Source organism: Harmonia axyridis, chromosome 2, assembly GCF_914767665.1.
Source record: "Harmonia axyridis chromosome 2, icHarAxyr1.1, whole genome shotgun sequence".
NCBI classification, from domain to species: Eukaryota; Metazoa; Arthropoda; class Insecta; order Coleoptera; family Coccinellidae; genus Harmonia; species Harmonia axyridis.
The window spans coordinates 13,708,105-13,726,709 of record NC_059502.1 but is presented as its reverse complement, the minus strand read 5'-3'; the positions used below and the strand labels follow the sequence as shown (position 1 = coordinate 13,726,709).

General features: G+C 35.9%; 1 protein-coding gene across 1 annotated transcript in view; it reads left to right on the top strand.

Annotated features, from left to right (window-relative positions):
* Nucleotides 1–17,347, top strand: part of LOC123673744 — a 29,351-nt gene extending 12,004 nt beyond the window's left edge. The window contains exons 2-5 of the mRNA XM_045608391.1: nt 8,348–8,770; nt 13,842–14,385; nt 14,495–14,744; nt 14,951–17,347. Coding sequence (XP_045464347.1) covers nt 8,348–8,770; nt 13,842–14,385; nt 14,495–14,744; nt 14,951–16,112 — 2,379 coding nt within the window. The 3' untranslated portion in view covers nt 16,113–17,347. The remainder of the gene's footprint in view (nt 1–8,347; nt 8,771–13,841; nt 14,386–14,494; nt 14,745–14,950) is intronic.
* Nucleotides 17,348–18,605: the final 1,258 nt, after the last annotated feature.

Below are 18,605 nucleotides of genomic sequence, written 5' to 3'. Positions count from 1 at the left end.
AGGACCAATACTGTTTAATATTTACCTCAATAATCTCTTTTTATTAAATACCCACTCAAAAGTTATTAGTTTTGCCGATGATACAGTTATATTCTGCGAAGACGACGACTGGTTCCATCTAAAAAATAAGCTAGAGAACGACCTAAGCAAAATAAAGGAGTGGTTTGACTATAGATTGCTATCAATAAATTTTGAGAAAACCTCCTATTTACCATTCAGTAGTTATGATATATCCCTGCCAGATTATGACATAAAAATATCCGGAAATGCCGTCATCAAGCCTGTAAAAAAGTTAAATACCTCGGCATTATTCTAGACAACCACTTAAGATGGGACCAACAAATATTACATCTTGTAAAAAAGCTACGATGCATTCTGTACAGGTTCAAGACAGTGATCGGTATATTAAATAATGAACAAAAAATAATTTTGTACAAAAGTTTGGTAGAGTCTCACTTGAATTACGGCATAATTGGTTGGGGAGGAGTCTCTAAAACGCATCTGCGTTCCCTTGAGGTAATTCAAAGACGTTTTTTGAGATGTATTCTGCAGAGGAGATACGACTATCCTAGCAACCTGCTATACTCGGAGACTGAAATATTTGATCCAAGACAACTATTCTTCATAAGTGTTGCTACAGTTCAATACAAGTGCAAAAATGAATTAATCATCTACGATCACAACTATAAGACCCGCCATAAAGAAAGTATTGTGATACCAATCATGCACAAGTCGGTCGGCCAAAGGAACTATAATTATTTGGGTCCCAAACTTTTTAGCAGTCTACCAGAAGAACTAAAATGTGAGCTCAACCTTAGAAAATTCAAGAATAAACTGAAGCGTTATGTTCGACATGCTTCCCGTTCTGAAATGCATGAGATGATCGAGAACTGAAAGTGACTTGTCACAGTCGGGTTAAACAGTAATTTTATATTAATTTATATTTTGTCGTCTTTTGTCTGCTTCGGCATATTTGTTTTTATCATGTGACAATTGTATGCTATTTCAGTGCTTTTATATTTATATATTTTACTTTTAAATTTTTGTTCATGTGTATCCTTTTTGGATTTTTATATCTTTGATCACACTACATGCTAGGTTATATATATATGTATTCTTACACACAAGCAGACGTGCTCTGCTTCGTAAGTATGCTCATTTATTCACCATTCCAGGAATGTAATTAATTCTAAATGTATACTTTAATTGAATAAATGATATTATTATTATTATTATTATTATTATATTTTGGAATGTGTAAAATCCAATAGGAATCCAATAAGAGGTTTCAAGCATGGCCGGGATATCCCCATGATCTTCTGCGCTGGGAATTATCGAAATTATCCCATTTTCAGTCTCCAGTCACAATGAGATGCATAAATCCCTTCTGTCTTTGCCTTGAAAGCAGCTGTTCATAAGAAAACAAACGCCGTTCAACATATCTCGGCTTCAACTCGTTCACCACCCCATTTCCTTGTTTCTACATCATTCCCATGACTTTCAGGCGCTTTAAGAAGGCTTGTTGCGTCACTCCCAAAGATCCTATCAATTCTTCTTGCGTTTGACATGAGTCTTGATCAAGTAATGCCTCCAATTCTGCATCTTCGAAAACCTTCTCTCTTCCACTGGTCTTCGACGTCAAAATCACCGTTCTTGAAGCGTTGAAACCCTCAGTACGTTCCTTCACTAATAGCGGCCTCACCATGGGTAATTGAGAGCATTCGATGAGCCTCAGCCGCAGATTTCTCCATATTAAAGCAGAAAATTAAAACCTCCCGAAAATGACGAGAATTTGACTAGTAAGTTGACATGTTTAATCGAGAATAACTTTATGATGCAGACACAAATCGACTAATATTTCGATAGCGTTATGTTTACAAATACATACCTAAGCTTATTGTATGACATCTACGATCTATTTATTTCGACTACCATTTACCGCTACAGCTATCTATTGCAAAACAGCGGATCATCTGCTTCCTGATATCTTGTTTTTCGAAAAAAGAGATCGGGGGTTTTTGAAGAATTTTTCTCTAAGTTTCGAGATGCTTTCAGTGAGCATCAAATTTGGGACACCCTGTACTGTTTGCATGGAATATGGCACAAATCGAATTCTATACCGCATTCATTCTCCTAGCTCCAGGATACGATACATTAATTTTGTGGGAAACAATCAAAAAAACATAATTTCAAAAATTCATTTTTTGAAAACTTAACACAACACAATATTCTTTGCACCGCAATGTCTTGTCTCTCATAGTTTCATAGAAATGACATTTTCATCCAGATTTCTGATAACCCTAGGTTCGAGTCCAGCAGCTGAGTACGAAAATATTTTAGCGTTGTTTTTTCCATATTTTTTCTTCACGAATCAGGTTATTCTGCATTTATAGAGGAAGTTATGAATTAAAATTACAGTGTTTTTATTATTTGATATTTTTTGGTTCGACTTGAAAAATTCTATGATAAAATGGAAATAATCAACAGGGCTATGAAATTTCCAGTATGTTTCGAACAAATCTTGTTTTCAATTTCCCACATTCTTCCGGATACTCGAGTCAAGGGTAAACATTATCGCAGAAGATGTGGGACGACAGTGATGTGAACCAAGAAATCATTGAATGGAGAAAGCTTATTAGGAGGCCATGAAATTTCTCTAGATTCATTGACTATCAACTCTTCCTCTCTAAAATCTTATCTAGGATCGGCTCTTTCCTTTTCAGGTGCACATATACTTAATCGGTTCGCTAAATTTAGTGCCGCATTATCGATCAGTTCGAATAAGGCTCGGAAAGGGTGTAAATCGTCTAGAAAGAGAACGTGAATAGCGTAGGAAGATCTCTAGACGTGCATCAGACGGGGTTATAGATTTGTTTTATGGCTTCTGTGCTGCCGGTTCGATCCGCGAATTACAATGGCTGTGAAAACACTGCAAAATTGAATGACAAGCACTTAGGCCTAGTTTGACCAAACAGCACTTGATCCCAGATTGATTAAACTCCGCTTGTTACTAAAGCAGGCTTAACAGTGTTTTCTGTTTCACCATGCATCAACCCGTCCGAAGATGATCGCGATTAACCAAATCGCGATTGAATAGTCAAACCATTTGGCAACGTTGTGAACAAAAAGTTATATAGTTTTCTGTATCGTATTAGCACTGATGACCACCATTGGCGCTAGGTGTCAGGTGTCATTCATTCATAACTCATGACATTTCAAAACATTTGTCATCTTGTAAACAAAAAACAAAGTTAATTTTTGCCGAAAATTTCGAGTGATGTGCTTCAAAATGTCGGAAACTTGCAGAAGTTAAAAAGAAATTATCCCATTTTACAAAACCACACATTCTGGAAAAAAAAAACTATATAAGTAATTTTATTAACTTATTTATTTTTATTAACAAGTTTTACTGCTTCTTAAATAATATTTCAATCAAACATATCAATAAATTATTCTTTGCAATAAATTTCAAAAAACACAAAAACAAAGTTTACGAGTATTTTAAATGGGAAATATTGAGCCTATACATATAGTCATATTTTGATGAAATTGACCCAAAAATTATAAATTTCCGGAAAAATAATTACATAGACAAGAGTTCCATATTGATAAATAATTATTAATCTCAACTTGAAAGGTTATAATCCTCCAAAAATGGCCGATTAGTGCTAAATCGCGATTGGTCGATTAAATGGCGCTTTGGAGTGTGGTGAAACGCTACATTATATTAATCCTGATCTAAGGCCTCACTTAAGAGTCAAGTCAAGATTGAAGCATTTGGTGAAACTGGGCCTTAGAGTACCTGTATTCATGTCAAAGCTTTCCCTTTTTTTTCCATTCCACTTGAAAGTGTTATTCTTTATTTATACACAAAATTTCAACTCGATCGGATATATTGACACGGAAATATTGGGTGTTTTCTTTTCCAATATTCTTCATGAATTCTCTAAGGTTCTGATCAGTTTGAAATTTTGTAGAGCTGAAATGGTTATTTAATATAATGTGTAGTAAAAAAATCCATTATTTTTGCATGAAAACAAGGCCTTAATTACCATAGTTAAAATGATCCGATTTGGGTCAAATATGCGCCGTTTTCTTCGATAACTTGTTGCCATTTTGAAGGTAATATCATTAGGCCTCTCTCTTAAAGGGTGTTTTTTTTAGAGCTATAGAACTTCAAATTGCAATAAAACAACGATGGATTATTCGATTGACATGAATTTTATTTATCCGCAAGATAATCTTGTGGCATTACATTTTGAATATGATTTCTGGCATATAACCGCCACGGCTGGCTCGGATGTATTCCAATCTGGACGTCCAATTTTCGATGACTTTTTCCAACATTTGTGGCCGTATATCGGCAATAACACGACGAATGTTGTCTTCCAAATGGTCAAGGGTTTGTGGCTTATTCGCATAGACCAATGACTTTACATATCCCCACAGAAAGTAGTCTAGCGGTGTTGAATCACAAGATCTTGGAGGCCAATTCACAGGTCCAAAACGTGAAATTAGGCGGTCACCAAACGTGTCTTTCAATAAATCGATTGTGACACGAGCTGTGACATGTTGCGCCGTCTTGTTGGAACCACAGCTCCTGGACATCATGGTTGTTCAATTCAGGAATGAAAAAGTTAGTAATCATGGCTCTATACCGATCACCATTGACTGTAACGTTCTGGCCATCATCGTTTTTGAAGAAGTACGGACCAATGATTCCACCAGCCCATAAAGCGCACCAAACAGTCAGTTTTTCTGGATGTAACGGTGTTTCGAGATACACTTGAGGATTAGCTACACTCCAAATGCGGCAGTTTTGTTTTTTGACGTAGCCATTCAACCAGAAGTGCGCTTCATCGCTAAACAAAATTCGCTTATGAAAATCGGGTACAACGGCAATCTCATTTTGGGCCCATTCGACGAATCTGCGCCTTACTTGACGATCATTTGGCTTCAATTCTTGCACGAGTTGAATTTTATAAGGACGCAAACCAAGATCCTTCCGCAAAATCTTCCATAAAGTGGATGGACACAGATCCAATTCCTGTGCTCGATGGCGGATAGACTCATTCGGCTCTTCCTCAATGCTACGCTCTACAGCAGCCAGAGCTTCTTCTGTACGGCATCTCTGGGAATGCGAGTTATCAATAAGACTAAACGTGCTGCGAAAACGTTCCATGGTTAATCGAATTAACTGCTCTGATGGACGATTTTGTTGACGATAAAATGAACGTAGTGCGCGATACGTTTTCCGCACAGAACCATTATTTTCGAAATAAAATTTCACTATTTGCAAGCGTTGTTCAGGCGTGAGTCTATTCATGATGAATTGCCAAACCAAACTGAGAATAAATCACTTGACAGATGTTAAATCGGTCGCCATCTTGAACAGTAATACCAACTTAAAGTTATATACCTTGAAAAAAAAACCCTATAGAAGTCCTCGTCCCTATTGGCAAAATATTGAGACAGTCGATTTTCAAAAGCCTTTGTTGAAGCGAATTTTTCACCAGTTAAATTGTTCACCATGGGCAGGAATAGATGGTAATCACTTGGGGCCAGGTCCTTACTATAAATTGAATGCATAAGAATCTCCCAAACAAGCTCCTAGAGCTTCTAGCGAATCACTATCGATGTGTATGGCCTGGAGTTGTCCTGATGGAACACGATTTCTCTTCTATTGACCAAAGCTGACCGCTTCTGGGCGATTGCTTCCTTCAGACGGTCCAATATTGACATTATAGTTCCGAGTTAACAGTTGTAACGAAGGCAAGCAGCTCATAGTATATAATTCCCTGCCAATCCCACTAAACACACATCAAAACCTTCCTGGACGTCAATCCTAGGCCCTAGCTTGGCCTCCGTTTCCGCTTGTTCACAGCATTTCGACCACGACCGTTTTTGCTTGACGTTGTCGTTTCATAACCAGTCACCAAGCGCTTCAAAAATGGGTCGATTTTCTTGCGATTCGCATATGGAAATTCTGATCATGAGATTTTTTGCTTCAACTCATGTAGTACCCATCGAGCTTCTTCTTGAGACCAGGCTTATGCAAATGGTTCCAAACTGTTTTTTTATGCAATCCTTAGCTCTTGGGCACTCATGTGCTTACATGACGGTCGGACTCAACAACGTCCATGACTTTATCAACATTTTCGACAATTGGCCTTCAAGTGGAAAGGGACCAATACAGTTAAAACCCAAAAAAGATGGACCCTTCAAAAGTCGCCACTTTAATCTTAAGGTTTTTCAAGAGTAAGTGAACACACCGGTGTTTAAGGCATCTTAAGCAAGACGCGCGTTTATGCTGATAATCCAACAACTGAGCAATTTAAAATCAACCTTGGACTTACCATTGATGAAAAACATCCACTTGTATGTGAAAAAATGATGAAAAATTGGATTGACAGAAAGCAGTACCTACGTAGAAGTCGTGGTAGTCATTTGAATGATCTTATTTTTCATATATAATTGCATAATAATAATGTAACCTTTTAATTAAAAAAAAATTGTCTCACTCAATAATTTATAATTTTTTTATTTTTAAATTTATATCATCGCTGTTGAAAATCCCATTATATTTCTAAGAAAAGCATACCAGTCATCTTCGTTAAAAATAAAAGGTTAAATGATTACTTAGCTAATTTGCCATGCCATTTTAATAGCATCTCGATAGGTTCATATTTACCTCTCTCGAAGAGTGAAGAACCAAGATCGTTTACAGTTTCTTCTTCAGATCAAGGTCCGTCCAAAATCGACAATTCATAAAACGTGTTGATGAATGATTGAGCATGTTTGAAGGAGTCAGTCGTCAATTACTCTGCGTGAAAATTAAATCCATTATTACGTGTTTCTACTTCCTGTTATTCTGACTTTATATCGAATTATTATGAATTCATTGCAGGCAAACCGTTTTATTTGAATAACGCATACTACATCCTGTACTGAAGTTACCTAGTTGAGAGATGATGTCATAACCACTGCTTTGTTATTTCCAATAATGGAATATCTTAAATCGTATGGATATAAAGGGTTTTCCAATAATAATAATGATAAAGTTTTCGTTTATAGCTCTCCTTGTATCTTCTCAGTCGTTCACAGTATACACTCAATTTTTGTTTGAATATGTCCAAAGTTTTTTGAGCACTTTTATTTTTAGCATCATATTGTGCATGTCGCCTATGGCGATCCATAATTTACATCCACTATCTTGTGAAGTTTTCTAGATGAAAAACCCTTTCCAAATTGTGTTAAACTTCCTGTATCTTGTCGGAGGCTTTGTACTATGGCTTCTATCCTTATTTGCCAATGTGGTTTGTTACGGTGTCTTTCTGGGCTGGTTGTTCAACTCTAGGTTTTGGTTTCACGCCTAGCACTGCCGATATTGTGGAGGCTGCATAGTAGGTGATAAGATACAATGACTTGAGGTTCTGGTCATTCGGGAAAAAAATTTGGGATTATCTCCTTATTCATTATAATATGCAAAATATGTGAGAGTTTTTTCGATGTTGGTAGTAGTTTCTCGTTGAGATCACTTGATCTTGGATAGCTAGTAGAAAGCCTACCGTTTCTGGATAGACTCCACCTGATGTTAACCAATGTCGACATGAACCTGATTTTTATCGTTGGAATTTCGTCCATACAGAGGCTTCTCCCACCATCTTTGCAGTTTTTCTGGGTTTATCTGGTGGTCGTATAGAACAAGTTCTTTGTGCAGTTGTGAAGGTGTTGATTCGTCTTCTTCACTCAATGTTTGGTAGACCATAAGCAAGTTCCTCGATATCCAGCAGATCCCTGCATCCTTTATTCCTTGGCAGGATTGTCCTCTCAATGCTGCTTTATCGGTGTTTGTGTTTGTTAGCTTTTGTCATCAAAGTGATCATTTTGCGTTTTAGGTTATCGATATCAGTTTTGTAGTTATACTGAAAGAATACCTAAGATACGATGGAACATCCATATGTATTTATAACTCTTGCCATGTTCTTTCTGCTGAGGCTGGTTTTTAGGATTTTCCTGATTATCCAAATGAACACAGTCGTTTAATCTTCCTTCATTCTTTGATGGTTGACTTGTCGGTTTGTTCCTTGCCAAGGTATTCATTGCTTTTATCTCTTGTCCCTTCGAAAGGACTGTCGATTCATCTTGAATTCTGCCTCGAATAAAGCTAAGAATAAGACACTGCAATCCAAACACCATTCCTACATCCTTCGAGAAATGTTTTACCAAGTTGACCATCACATCTTGGTGTTTCTCGTCACCTATTATTCTTCTTCTTCATCTTAATTTAAGCCTAAGGTTTATACCCGGTGAACCTGTTATTAGTAATAATTAATATTACTTCCAGAGCCTGCCGCAGTTCGTGAAACTCTCCGACCTGGAATGCCAGAAGACCAGGCTGGACCTGAACGTGACGCCGAGGATGAGCAGGTCCATACCGGAGAGCTCCTGGGTCGAGAGCCCCCTGCTGATGTCCAGGTCGGCGGGCTACAGGATAGCCCCCCACCCCATGGAGCCCGAGAGCGAGGAGATGTACGACTCCTTCTCCACCACGGAGACGTGTTCCACCCAGCCGCGCAGATCGGTGCGCAGGCTCGGTACGGACCTGTTGCGGATGTTCCTGGAGGAGATAGGACCGGACGTGACCATCGAGGTGGAGAACCACAGGATCAAGGCGCACAAGTGCATACTGGCGTCCAGGTGCCAGTACTTCGCTGCGCTGCTCAGCGGCAATTGGTTGGAGGCTTCGGGCAACGTCATTTCCTTGCAGGTAGGTGCGAATTAAAATGTAAAGAGTGCTGAAAGTGATACTATCGCGCACGTGGCCGCCAGTGGTCTAAAAATGCAATTTACTCACAATCGGTAGGTAATCTACGGATTTCTAACCTTCAAAGCAGTCGGGAAGCGAAACATTACAACCTTTCCTTACCTGCGCATTAAGATGCATAGAATCCCTCTTAGGTACAAGCTGAGCGCTACTTGCAATAACAGAAAATAAACTCTAATTTCTCTGAATTCAGATACACCCTGTATATACGCTGTATTAGTGATGACGTCACACACCGCTATTTTAGTTCTCCTGTCAGTGTTCGGAATCCAAACAAACAAATTGTCATTCAAATTAGTACGTTGTCGTTGAAGAAATTGGCTTATTTCGATAAATAAGATTATTTAAGGAACGATTTTACTATTAATTGATAGACAGAAGGCACGAGATTAATGCCAGTAAGTTCGAACTTGAAGTTCAACTAATAAACGCGGCTTTTTACAAAATCTGGGGAATGATACAGGATTCAAACTTACTGGTATCAAACTCGTTCCTTCTGTCTATCAATTAATACTGAAATCGTTCCTCAAATACTCTCATTAATGATAATAACCCAATTCCTTCAACGACACCGTACTAATTTGAATGACAATTTATTTGTTTGGATTCCGAACACTGACAGGAGAACCAAAAATGGCGGTGTGTGACGTCACACTCATAGAGCGTATTGGTCTAAAAATTCAAGTTGCTCACAATCGGTAGGTAATCTACGGATTTCTAACCTTCAAAGCAGTCGGGAAGCGAAACATTACACACTTTCCTTACTTGCGCTTTAAGATGGTAGAATCCCTCTTAGGTACAAGCTAAGCACTACTTGTAATCACAGAAAATCCACTCTAATTTCTCTGAATTCAGATACACCCTGTATATTGAGAGTTTAGGAGAGTGGGGAAATGTCAGTAGTATTTCACTGATATCAATAATATTAGGCCAATTAAAAAGTCCCCGATCTGATGCACAGATGGCGGTGCTAGTATTAATTCCATATAATTTTTAGTTAGTACCAACCTTCAAAAGATACGATTTTTCAACAGTCCGACCATAAGTATGTGAGATATTGCGTTGAGAGTGAAGCTACTTTTGTTATTTGAAAGAAGATGAAAAAAAAAAATTTCATGTGCCGATAAAATATTGCTTTTTCAAGGGAAAAAATACAGTTGAAGCAAAATCTTGGCTTGATGGAGAGTTTCCGGGGTCTGCACTAGGAAAATCAACCATCATTGATTGGTATGCTAAGTTTGAATGTGGTAAAATGAGCACTGAAGACTGCGAACGTAGTGGACGCCCAAAAGAGGCTGTCACCGACGAAAAAATCAAAAAAATTCACAAAATAATTTTGAATGACCGTAAGGTGAAGTTGATCGAGATAGCAGACATTGTGAAGATATCATCTCAACGTGTACATCATATCATTCACGAATATTTGTTACATGAGAAAGCTGTGTGCAAAATGGGTTTCGCGAGAGCTCACAATCGATTAAAAGCAGCAACGTGTTAATGATTCTGAGCAGTGTTTGAAGCTGTTTAAGTGCAATAAACCTGAGTTTTTGCGTCGATATGTGACAATGGATGAAACATTGCTCAATCATTTCACTCCTGAGTCCAATCGACAGTCACAGCTGATTAGACTGCACACGATGAACCAAATCCAAAGCGAGGAAAAACACAACAGTCAGCTGGCAAGGTTATGGCATCAGTATTCTGGGATGCGCAAAGTATAATATTCATTGATTATCTCCAAAATGACAAGACCATCAACAGCGATTATGATATAGCGTTATTGGATCGTTCAAAGGATGAAATCGTTAAAAAACGGCCCCATTTGAAAAAAATGGTGCTGTTTCATCAAGACGATGCGCCGTGTCACAAATTAATGAAAACAATAGCAAAATTGCATGAATTAGGCTTCGAATTGCTTCTGGATCCACCTTATTGGCCAGATCTGGACCCCAGCGACTTTTTCCTTTTCTCAGATCTCAAAAGAATGCTCGCTGGAAAGAAATTTAGCTGCAATAAAGAAGTAATCGCCAAAACTAAAGACTATTTTGAAGCGAAAGATAAATCGTACTACAAAAATGGTATCGAAAAGTTGGAAGATTGCTTCAATCGCTGTATCGCCCTCGAAGGCAACTATGTCGATTAATAAAATCGAATTTTGCCAAAAAAAATGTTTTTTACTATGATAGAATAGAGACTTTTCATTTGGCCTGTTAATTCCAAAAAACCAACTGAATATTCATAAATGAAGAATATCCGATGCTACTTAAAGCTATGAGAGACAAAATCAACAATAATGATCAAAATAATCTACACTGTTTAAGACGGCAATGATGACATCCTGTAACAAGATTGTATATCGGATGAGTTTGAAACTATAATTCATTCCAAACAAATTTCAAGCTCCTCGAATATAAAATTTCAGATGTAAACCAATTTTGCCGATAATCGTTGGTGTAAAATAAGTCGACCATAGAAAATCATTCGCGGTATTGTTGAACTCAACTCGCCCACTCGATTAGATGACCGATACACCTGTTCCACAGGTAATTTGTTACGTGACACTTAACAATATATGATTAAAATTCAGAATAGATTATTACAGTTTAAAATGGAAATTGGACGTAGCTCGGATAAGTATCTACATTTCGTTGACTGATGTGTGGGCTGAACGCCTTGTCTCATATACAGCTATAGACGTCTTGAAATAAGGAGAATTGCTTGTCGTTCGTGTTGAGTCATTTGATAAATGATTTTTTTTGTTCTTTAGTTCATTGTACGATTATGTTTGGTAACAATCGAAGGTCGCGAGATTTTTGTTCTAGTTTTTATCGATGGGGATAGTGATAGTATCGAAAACTGCAAATTTCCCATGAAGATTTATTGTTACAACATCAACCAGTGGCCAATCCTTGTCTTGGATATGAGACGAAAAGAAACACGACTTACTATTATGATATAGGATTATATTTCCTGAATTGGAGGTACAAACGAAAATGAGGGAATCTTCAGATAGTTTTAAAGAAGAAACGTCTTAGGCCGCAAATGATTTGTTTTCGAGATGCATGATGTTGAAGTTTGTTTTTTTTTTCAACTTTTTTTCACATAACAGCTGCACTTCATAAGATATTCAACTGAAATTTGGCATAGATATTCCAATTTAGTGTTCACATCACGTCATATTCCAATTTGGATTGCAAATCTACAGGTTGAGATTTTTCCTGGAATAGTACCAGCTTTTTTCCTCAAGAACTTTTTTAGTGGACCACAGGTAGTTTACAAAAAATTGAAGAGAAATCTTGATCTTGTACTAAACTTTTCAGTTCCTTGTAGTTTTGTAGTATCTGCTACCGATTTCGAGAAACAAATTTTCAAGCATTTCTCTCGAAATCCTCAGGGAAATTCAAATATAATAAAAATCCAGTTGTTTCCTTTAAGCATATGCAAACATATTTATACATGAGGGTTAGAAAAAATACTACAACTAGAAAGCTAATTTGAATATACAAATTTCAAGTAGAAGAGTATATTTGAATATCATTTAGATATCGTATCAACTTTTTCTGTCAGTTCAACGTGTTGTAAATTTTCATTCGATGTTATTTTTTGGGCGCTCTATAATTTCGTCACGTTGTTTGTATTTTCGAATTCAAGCAGAACATCGAAAATTAAATGTTTAATATTTCGGACTAAATTAAATTCAGTTTGCATACACGTCATGCAAATTAAATTTCAATCACAAAGTTCATGCCGAATTCCAGGAGGATCCGAACTTCCCATCTAGATGGAAATACCGTCAGCAGTGAGATCCTAATATGTAAATCACATCTCATTCTATAATATATACAGTAAAGTAACTCTACTATGGATACCGGGGCATTGTGGTATTGAAGGAAACTAAAAAGCCGATGTACTTGCAAAAAGGGCATCAAGGTTAACACCTGTTGGTCCTGCACCCTTCTGTGGGCTTGGAAAAGTTCAATATAAATCAGCGGTCCAACAATGGGACTTAGACAATTGAAAAACCCTCTGGAGAAACACCCTGGGTCTTGCTCAGGCGAAGAAATTTGTTGTGCTTTCACCGACATATATCAGGAAGCTTCTGAAGCTACCACGAGCTGAGCTTCGGGTAATGGTGGGACTGCTGACAGGACACTATCGGTGCAAATACCTTTTGTTGTTAAGTCAGTAGATGAGATCTGCAGGCTCTGCGGAAAGGAAGTAGAAACAGCCGAATACATAGTGTGCAAATGTCCAGTGCTGACTGGCGTAAGAACCTCTCACATGGGAAAGTCAGTTCTGGATACTCACGAAGTTATAGCCAAGGCTCGATTTAGTTAACCGTATCGACGGCCTCCCTGGGTTTGTATGAATAGGTATGGTTAAGAACCAAAGATCAAATTGGTAGCAAATCCCGGAGGGCTAACAGACCCCGATTCGGTGAATAATAATAATATATATAAGACTTAAGTGCTGCATAAAGTATCAATACTCTGATTGCTTTTTTTAAATTTATTCAAACTCAAATCAGACCTCATAGGAACTATAAAACTGATCATCAAAAGTTAAGAATAGTGTATTTCCTCTTCAGAAACGCCTAATTTTTGGTTAGAATAATAATATTTCAAGAAATAATATATTCAAAATAACGAAAACACAATATTTGAGAAAGTATGAAATTTAACACAAACTTAAATTCTGTAAATTTCGAAGATTTGTATGTACTTCTTTTCTCCCTCAAACCAAAGTATGGTAACCACATGCATCAATAACTGCTTGACATATCCTCTGCAAGCTTTCCACCAAGTGTTTGATAATATCCTGCTCGATTTGTTGCCAAAGTTATGGCATCTACCGTAATATTTACTGCATTCAAGACTACACCAATGACGTTATGTCTCTTTCATCAAGAGATATTTTGAAATATGGTAGACATGACCTATTAATAACATCATTCCTATGAAGATACCCTGTATATTCAATAATAATATTGATTGATGTTATTTTATCATTCCAGGGTTTCTCTTACGAATCCGTATACTTTTCGCTGTGTCATATCTATAGTGGAGCAGCCCACGTGCCAGATTCCATAAGTGTCATCGAATTAGCCTCTTTAGCAGACATGCTGGGTCTGGAAGGCCTGAAAGAAGTCGTTGAACATGCGCTGAGACAGCGTTACTGTCATAATTTCCATAAACCCTGCCCTGGATGTTGTACCGGGGTGACAGAAGTACTGATGCTATCGGCTGCCTACGGTTTGGACGACTTATATCAGAAGTGTCTCCAATGGATCACGCAAAACTTCGTGAAAATTTGGCCCAGCAGGGGTTTTTCTAGTTTGCCTCGAGAACTAAGGGAAAAATGCTACCAACAGCACGTCGTACATATGACTCCGGATCGTGTTTTAGAGACTAAAACTGCATGCGAGAAGGTATTGGCCTCCTTACCTTCTAGTAGGTGGGCGGAGCCTATTCAGCAACTAGCCCAGCAATTGGTTGATGCCTGTCATTTGTATCACAGGCAACATTATGCAGCTGTACTTGTATCACCATCTTTTATAGGTAATCTATTTAGTGTTTACTTCTTGGTTGTTTTTCATCTTAGAAAAATATACATCATATAAATTAAGGTTAATTCTAGAATAATATCAAGTACCTGCTTTGTTTTCAGCTCTGGATTCTGGACCAAGTTGGTGCATTTTACAAATCGAAGACCAATTGGTATCAGCTGCAAGTAACTTGGGAGTCGAACAAGCTTGTAAGAGTTATTCAAGATGCTGTAAAATGTTAGAACAAAACTGGACGAGAAATTTCGAAGATTTACTGAACAAAATAAAATCTATATTGGAGCAATGCCTTGTTTCACAAGCAGATAGACTGATTAGAAGCAATGCCTGGTTAAGACTAGACTCTGCTCTAAGGTGAATAACTTTCAAAAAGTCAGCATGTAACAAGCATATGTAATAATTTACAATTGATTTTTTTACAAAGTTTAAACATATTCGATTAACATCCAACTAAAAAGAAATTCACGAAGATAAAAGAATGTAACACATAGCAAAAACTAATTCATACAAAAAATTTCTGATTATGGCACATATGATTAACTTTGTTTAACTTCTTGTAGAGCCAGAATTAAGGATCTCACACCCACCAGTGAACCTACTAGTAGACTACCAAGAGCGAATCCCAAAAAAATCAAGACCACAAACCAGCAAAGTAACCATAGTTCGTCTGATTCATCGAGAAATTCAAGCCCAGGCATGAATCAGAGTCGTGTACTCAATTCAGGTGGAAGTCCTTCGCTTCGTAGAAGTCTTCTTCTAGCGGCCAAGGCACCCCAAGTCCCTCCTAGTCCGACAATAAATCGTAAGAGCACTTTGACTCAGCCAACAGCTGCAAGTGCAGCAAAATCTACACCGTCCAAAACCGCCAAGGTTCAACCGAAAGTCCATCCTCCTAAAAACACTAACCCATCCAAAATATCCGTTCCTAATAGAGAAAAAGCATTAAGCGTGAAGAAAACAGAAATTAAGACGGCTGTTATCAAAAAAGAAAATAAAAAGAAAGTTGACAATCGATCTCATTCTCCCTTAAAAATTGAAAGTCGATCGAGCTCTCCAAGAAAATTCGATAGTCGTTTGAGCTCGCCGGTGAAGACAGCATGGAGATCTTCTTCGCCTTTGAAGACTGATAGTAGAGTTGCTTCACCTAAAAAACAAAATCCTCCTAGTCGTTTACCTAATAATAACTCCTCAACCAAAATTAACGACGTCAAAAAACAACCGACAAAACCAACTATCATCAAGAAAAATCCATCCGATTCGCAAATTTTGCCTAGAACAAATTTAATCACGCAACAAAGAATGATGAAGCATGCGGTCAGTCTTGAAAAATCGAAAACTTCTACCATGAGGATCAACCGCACCCAGATAAAACCTAACAACACGAATAATATGTTTTCAAGAAAAATCAAAACAAGTAATGATCCACCCCAAGTTAAACAGAAATCGTCAAGTCCTGTTATATCTATTTCTCCAGATAACGATGAAATAAGGTACAGTCCAGAAGGTATAATTTCTCCAGATGCTAATCAAATTGCATCGCATTCCTCAAAAGTTTCATCAGAAGCTACAGATATCGATGAATACAATGTGAAACATGAAAGAAGCGATTCTGGTAGTCAAACCAATTCTGAGAATGAATTGTTTGTGAGAAAATATCCTGCAATGCAGAGATCCGATACTTTCCTTATGGAGGAACCAACAATTATTGGTAAATTGAAGTAAGTTCTTCAACTAGTCATTTCTAGTCAGGTTATACGGTTTAAGATCTCTATTCTGCTAAATAAATTTGTGATAATATTTTAAGTTTTCAGTGTCGTAAGTTTTAAATTGATTTTATTGTTGAGTATGTCTGTTCTGATTTTTTTAACGATATTGAAATTTTTTGTATTATTTTATATCAATTGTTTATCGATATATTATTTAAATTTTTATCCATTCAAATATTTATTTTTATTTTTTATTTATTAAACATTTATCAACATATTTGAAATTTAAATAGTGAATGTTTATATTATTGTTTATATTTTTGAAAAAAAGTTTTTTCAAGAAAATTTAAACTGAAATGGTGATACATAATTTGAGGAAAATCAAATTTTGAAAGCTTTATTATATTCTAAGTACAAGGTCCTCTATTGAATAGCATTTATTCAAAGAAATCGAGATTTTTATTGGATAAGATCCAATATTTCTCAAAACAGAACAGACGTCCCTCATCAATGTACATTCCATATTTAGTTCTTTTTTATTATTTTCAAGGAATTCTATATTTTTGATATTATGTCCAGATAAAGAACATACTTGTAGATACATAATATATAAAAAAGATGTTGAATTAAAAATTGAGTTGTGTTTTAAAATTATCAGTTTTATGGTAATTACTAATATTGTAAAGCAGATGAAGTGTTTAAATTATGCATAATAAAGAAGGTTATCTATATGCTAAGAGAATGCTTTTACAAATTGAATTATTTGAAATAGATCTGGATTTTTCAGACTTCAATTACATTTTTCTGCATTTTTTTGGCTTGTTGTCCATTTAGTATGTTGAAAAAATATAAGAAGAACTTTCCACAATATACTGAAAAATATGTTGTACAGGATGCTTGAAGGAAAATTGTAGGTGAGCATACTGTAGATATAAACAATTCGCTAGTTTTTTCTATTCTGTGAACAGCCATATGCAAATTGAATGAAGCAAACAATTTTTTGGTGTCTGATTCTAATTACAACTTATTTTTAGTATCTGTGCATTTTGCATTAACTTTATTATTTCACGATCATACCATGAAGTAATAAAATTACACACCCATAAATTAATTTCGATTCAATTATAAAGATATTCAGAATTAGAACACAGAATTTTGATTGTTCTATCTTTAAATTTCTTTCAAACTGTTCCTCTGAATAAAATATAACATAATGCTTAGATTCTAGAACCCTGTCACAAATTTTTAGTGGAGTTGTAAAAAAAACAGAAAGTACACCCTCAAAACAGATACTTTCTGGTTATTTTTCATTTTATTTTCCTTGGTTAAGTCTACAAAAAAATACATTGAATAATAAGTTGTGGAAGTTTTGAAATAGTACGCCCTTTCAATATTTAATTTTTTATGATAATAGTGATAGCCTCTTTTCTTAGCGTAGATGATTTTTCTCATCTAGGATGTATATATTTATGGACCTATTGATAAGTTATAGCAATGTAGCCTGTTGGTCATGAAAAGTTGTAGCTATATGACATTATATATGCAATTATTATTTACAAAGATAGTGAAAAAAATTTTGATATGTTTTATTGTGATCAGAATAAGTATTATTACTCTTTGGTATAGGGAACAATCAAATGAACTCACAATTAATTTTACTATTGTCAATATGATTGCATAAAAAATAGAACCGAACATTTTATCAGTATTTATTAATAGCATACATTGATGTATGGAGGTTGGATGAATTCAGAAAACATTTTTCATACAATACATATTTGTTGAATATTGAAAGTTAATTGATATTTTGAGAAATCATTAAAATTGCATTACTTTTTTCTCATTGTTGTGGAAAAAAAATTCATTTGAACCCATTTAGGAGTTTTATTATTTTAAATTTCAAGGCTGTGTGACCTTATTTTATCCAAAAATTTCAATGAATATTCTTGAGTTCACATTGCATTTCAAGAATGAAATTTGGTATATTACTTTATTCAAATTCTGTACTCTGAGCAAAAAATAAAATTTTATCAAAAAATTTGTCTTTGTTTTTCGCTTGTTCCAGGGAAAGAGCCGAGAGTAGGTTTGACTCACTGAGGAAGAATTAGAGATCGAAAACAATTCTATACACCTGCCTCGCTTCACTATAACTCTCAAACAGAATATGCCAGACTAAATTTACAGTTAGATTAATTAACTAAGCTAACTTTTTATTCAACAAAATCTGTTCAATGGTTGCAGGGTTATATTCATATGAAATATTCTCAATTATTGAAAAAATACATATCCGATTGAACGCGAAATTACTCATGAAAATGAACTAGAATCATTTGCAAAATGGGAAAACAAATATTTTATCCATAATCCAAATTACAATCAAGTACGTTTCGTATCCATTAAAAATCTTTAAAATTTTTTCTTCCTAGTACTTCCTTTATATTTAGTAACCTTCAGAACCAGATTTTATTTTGTGTATCAAAATGATTAGTTTCGAATAAGAGAGCAAAAA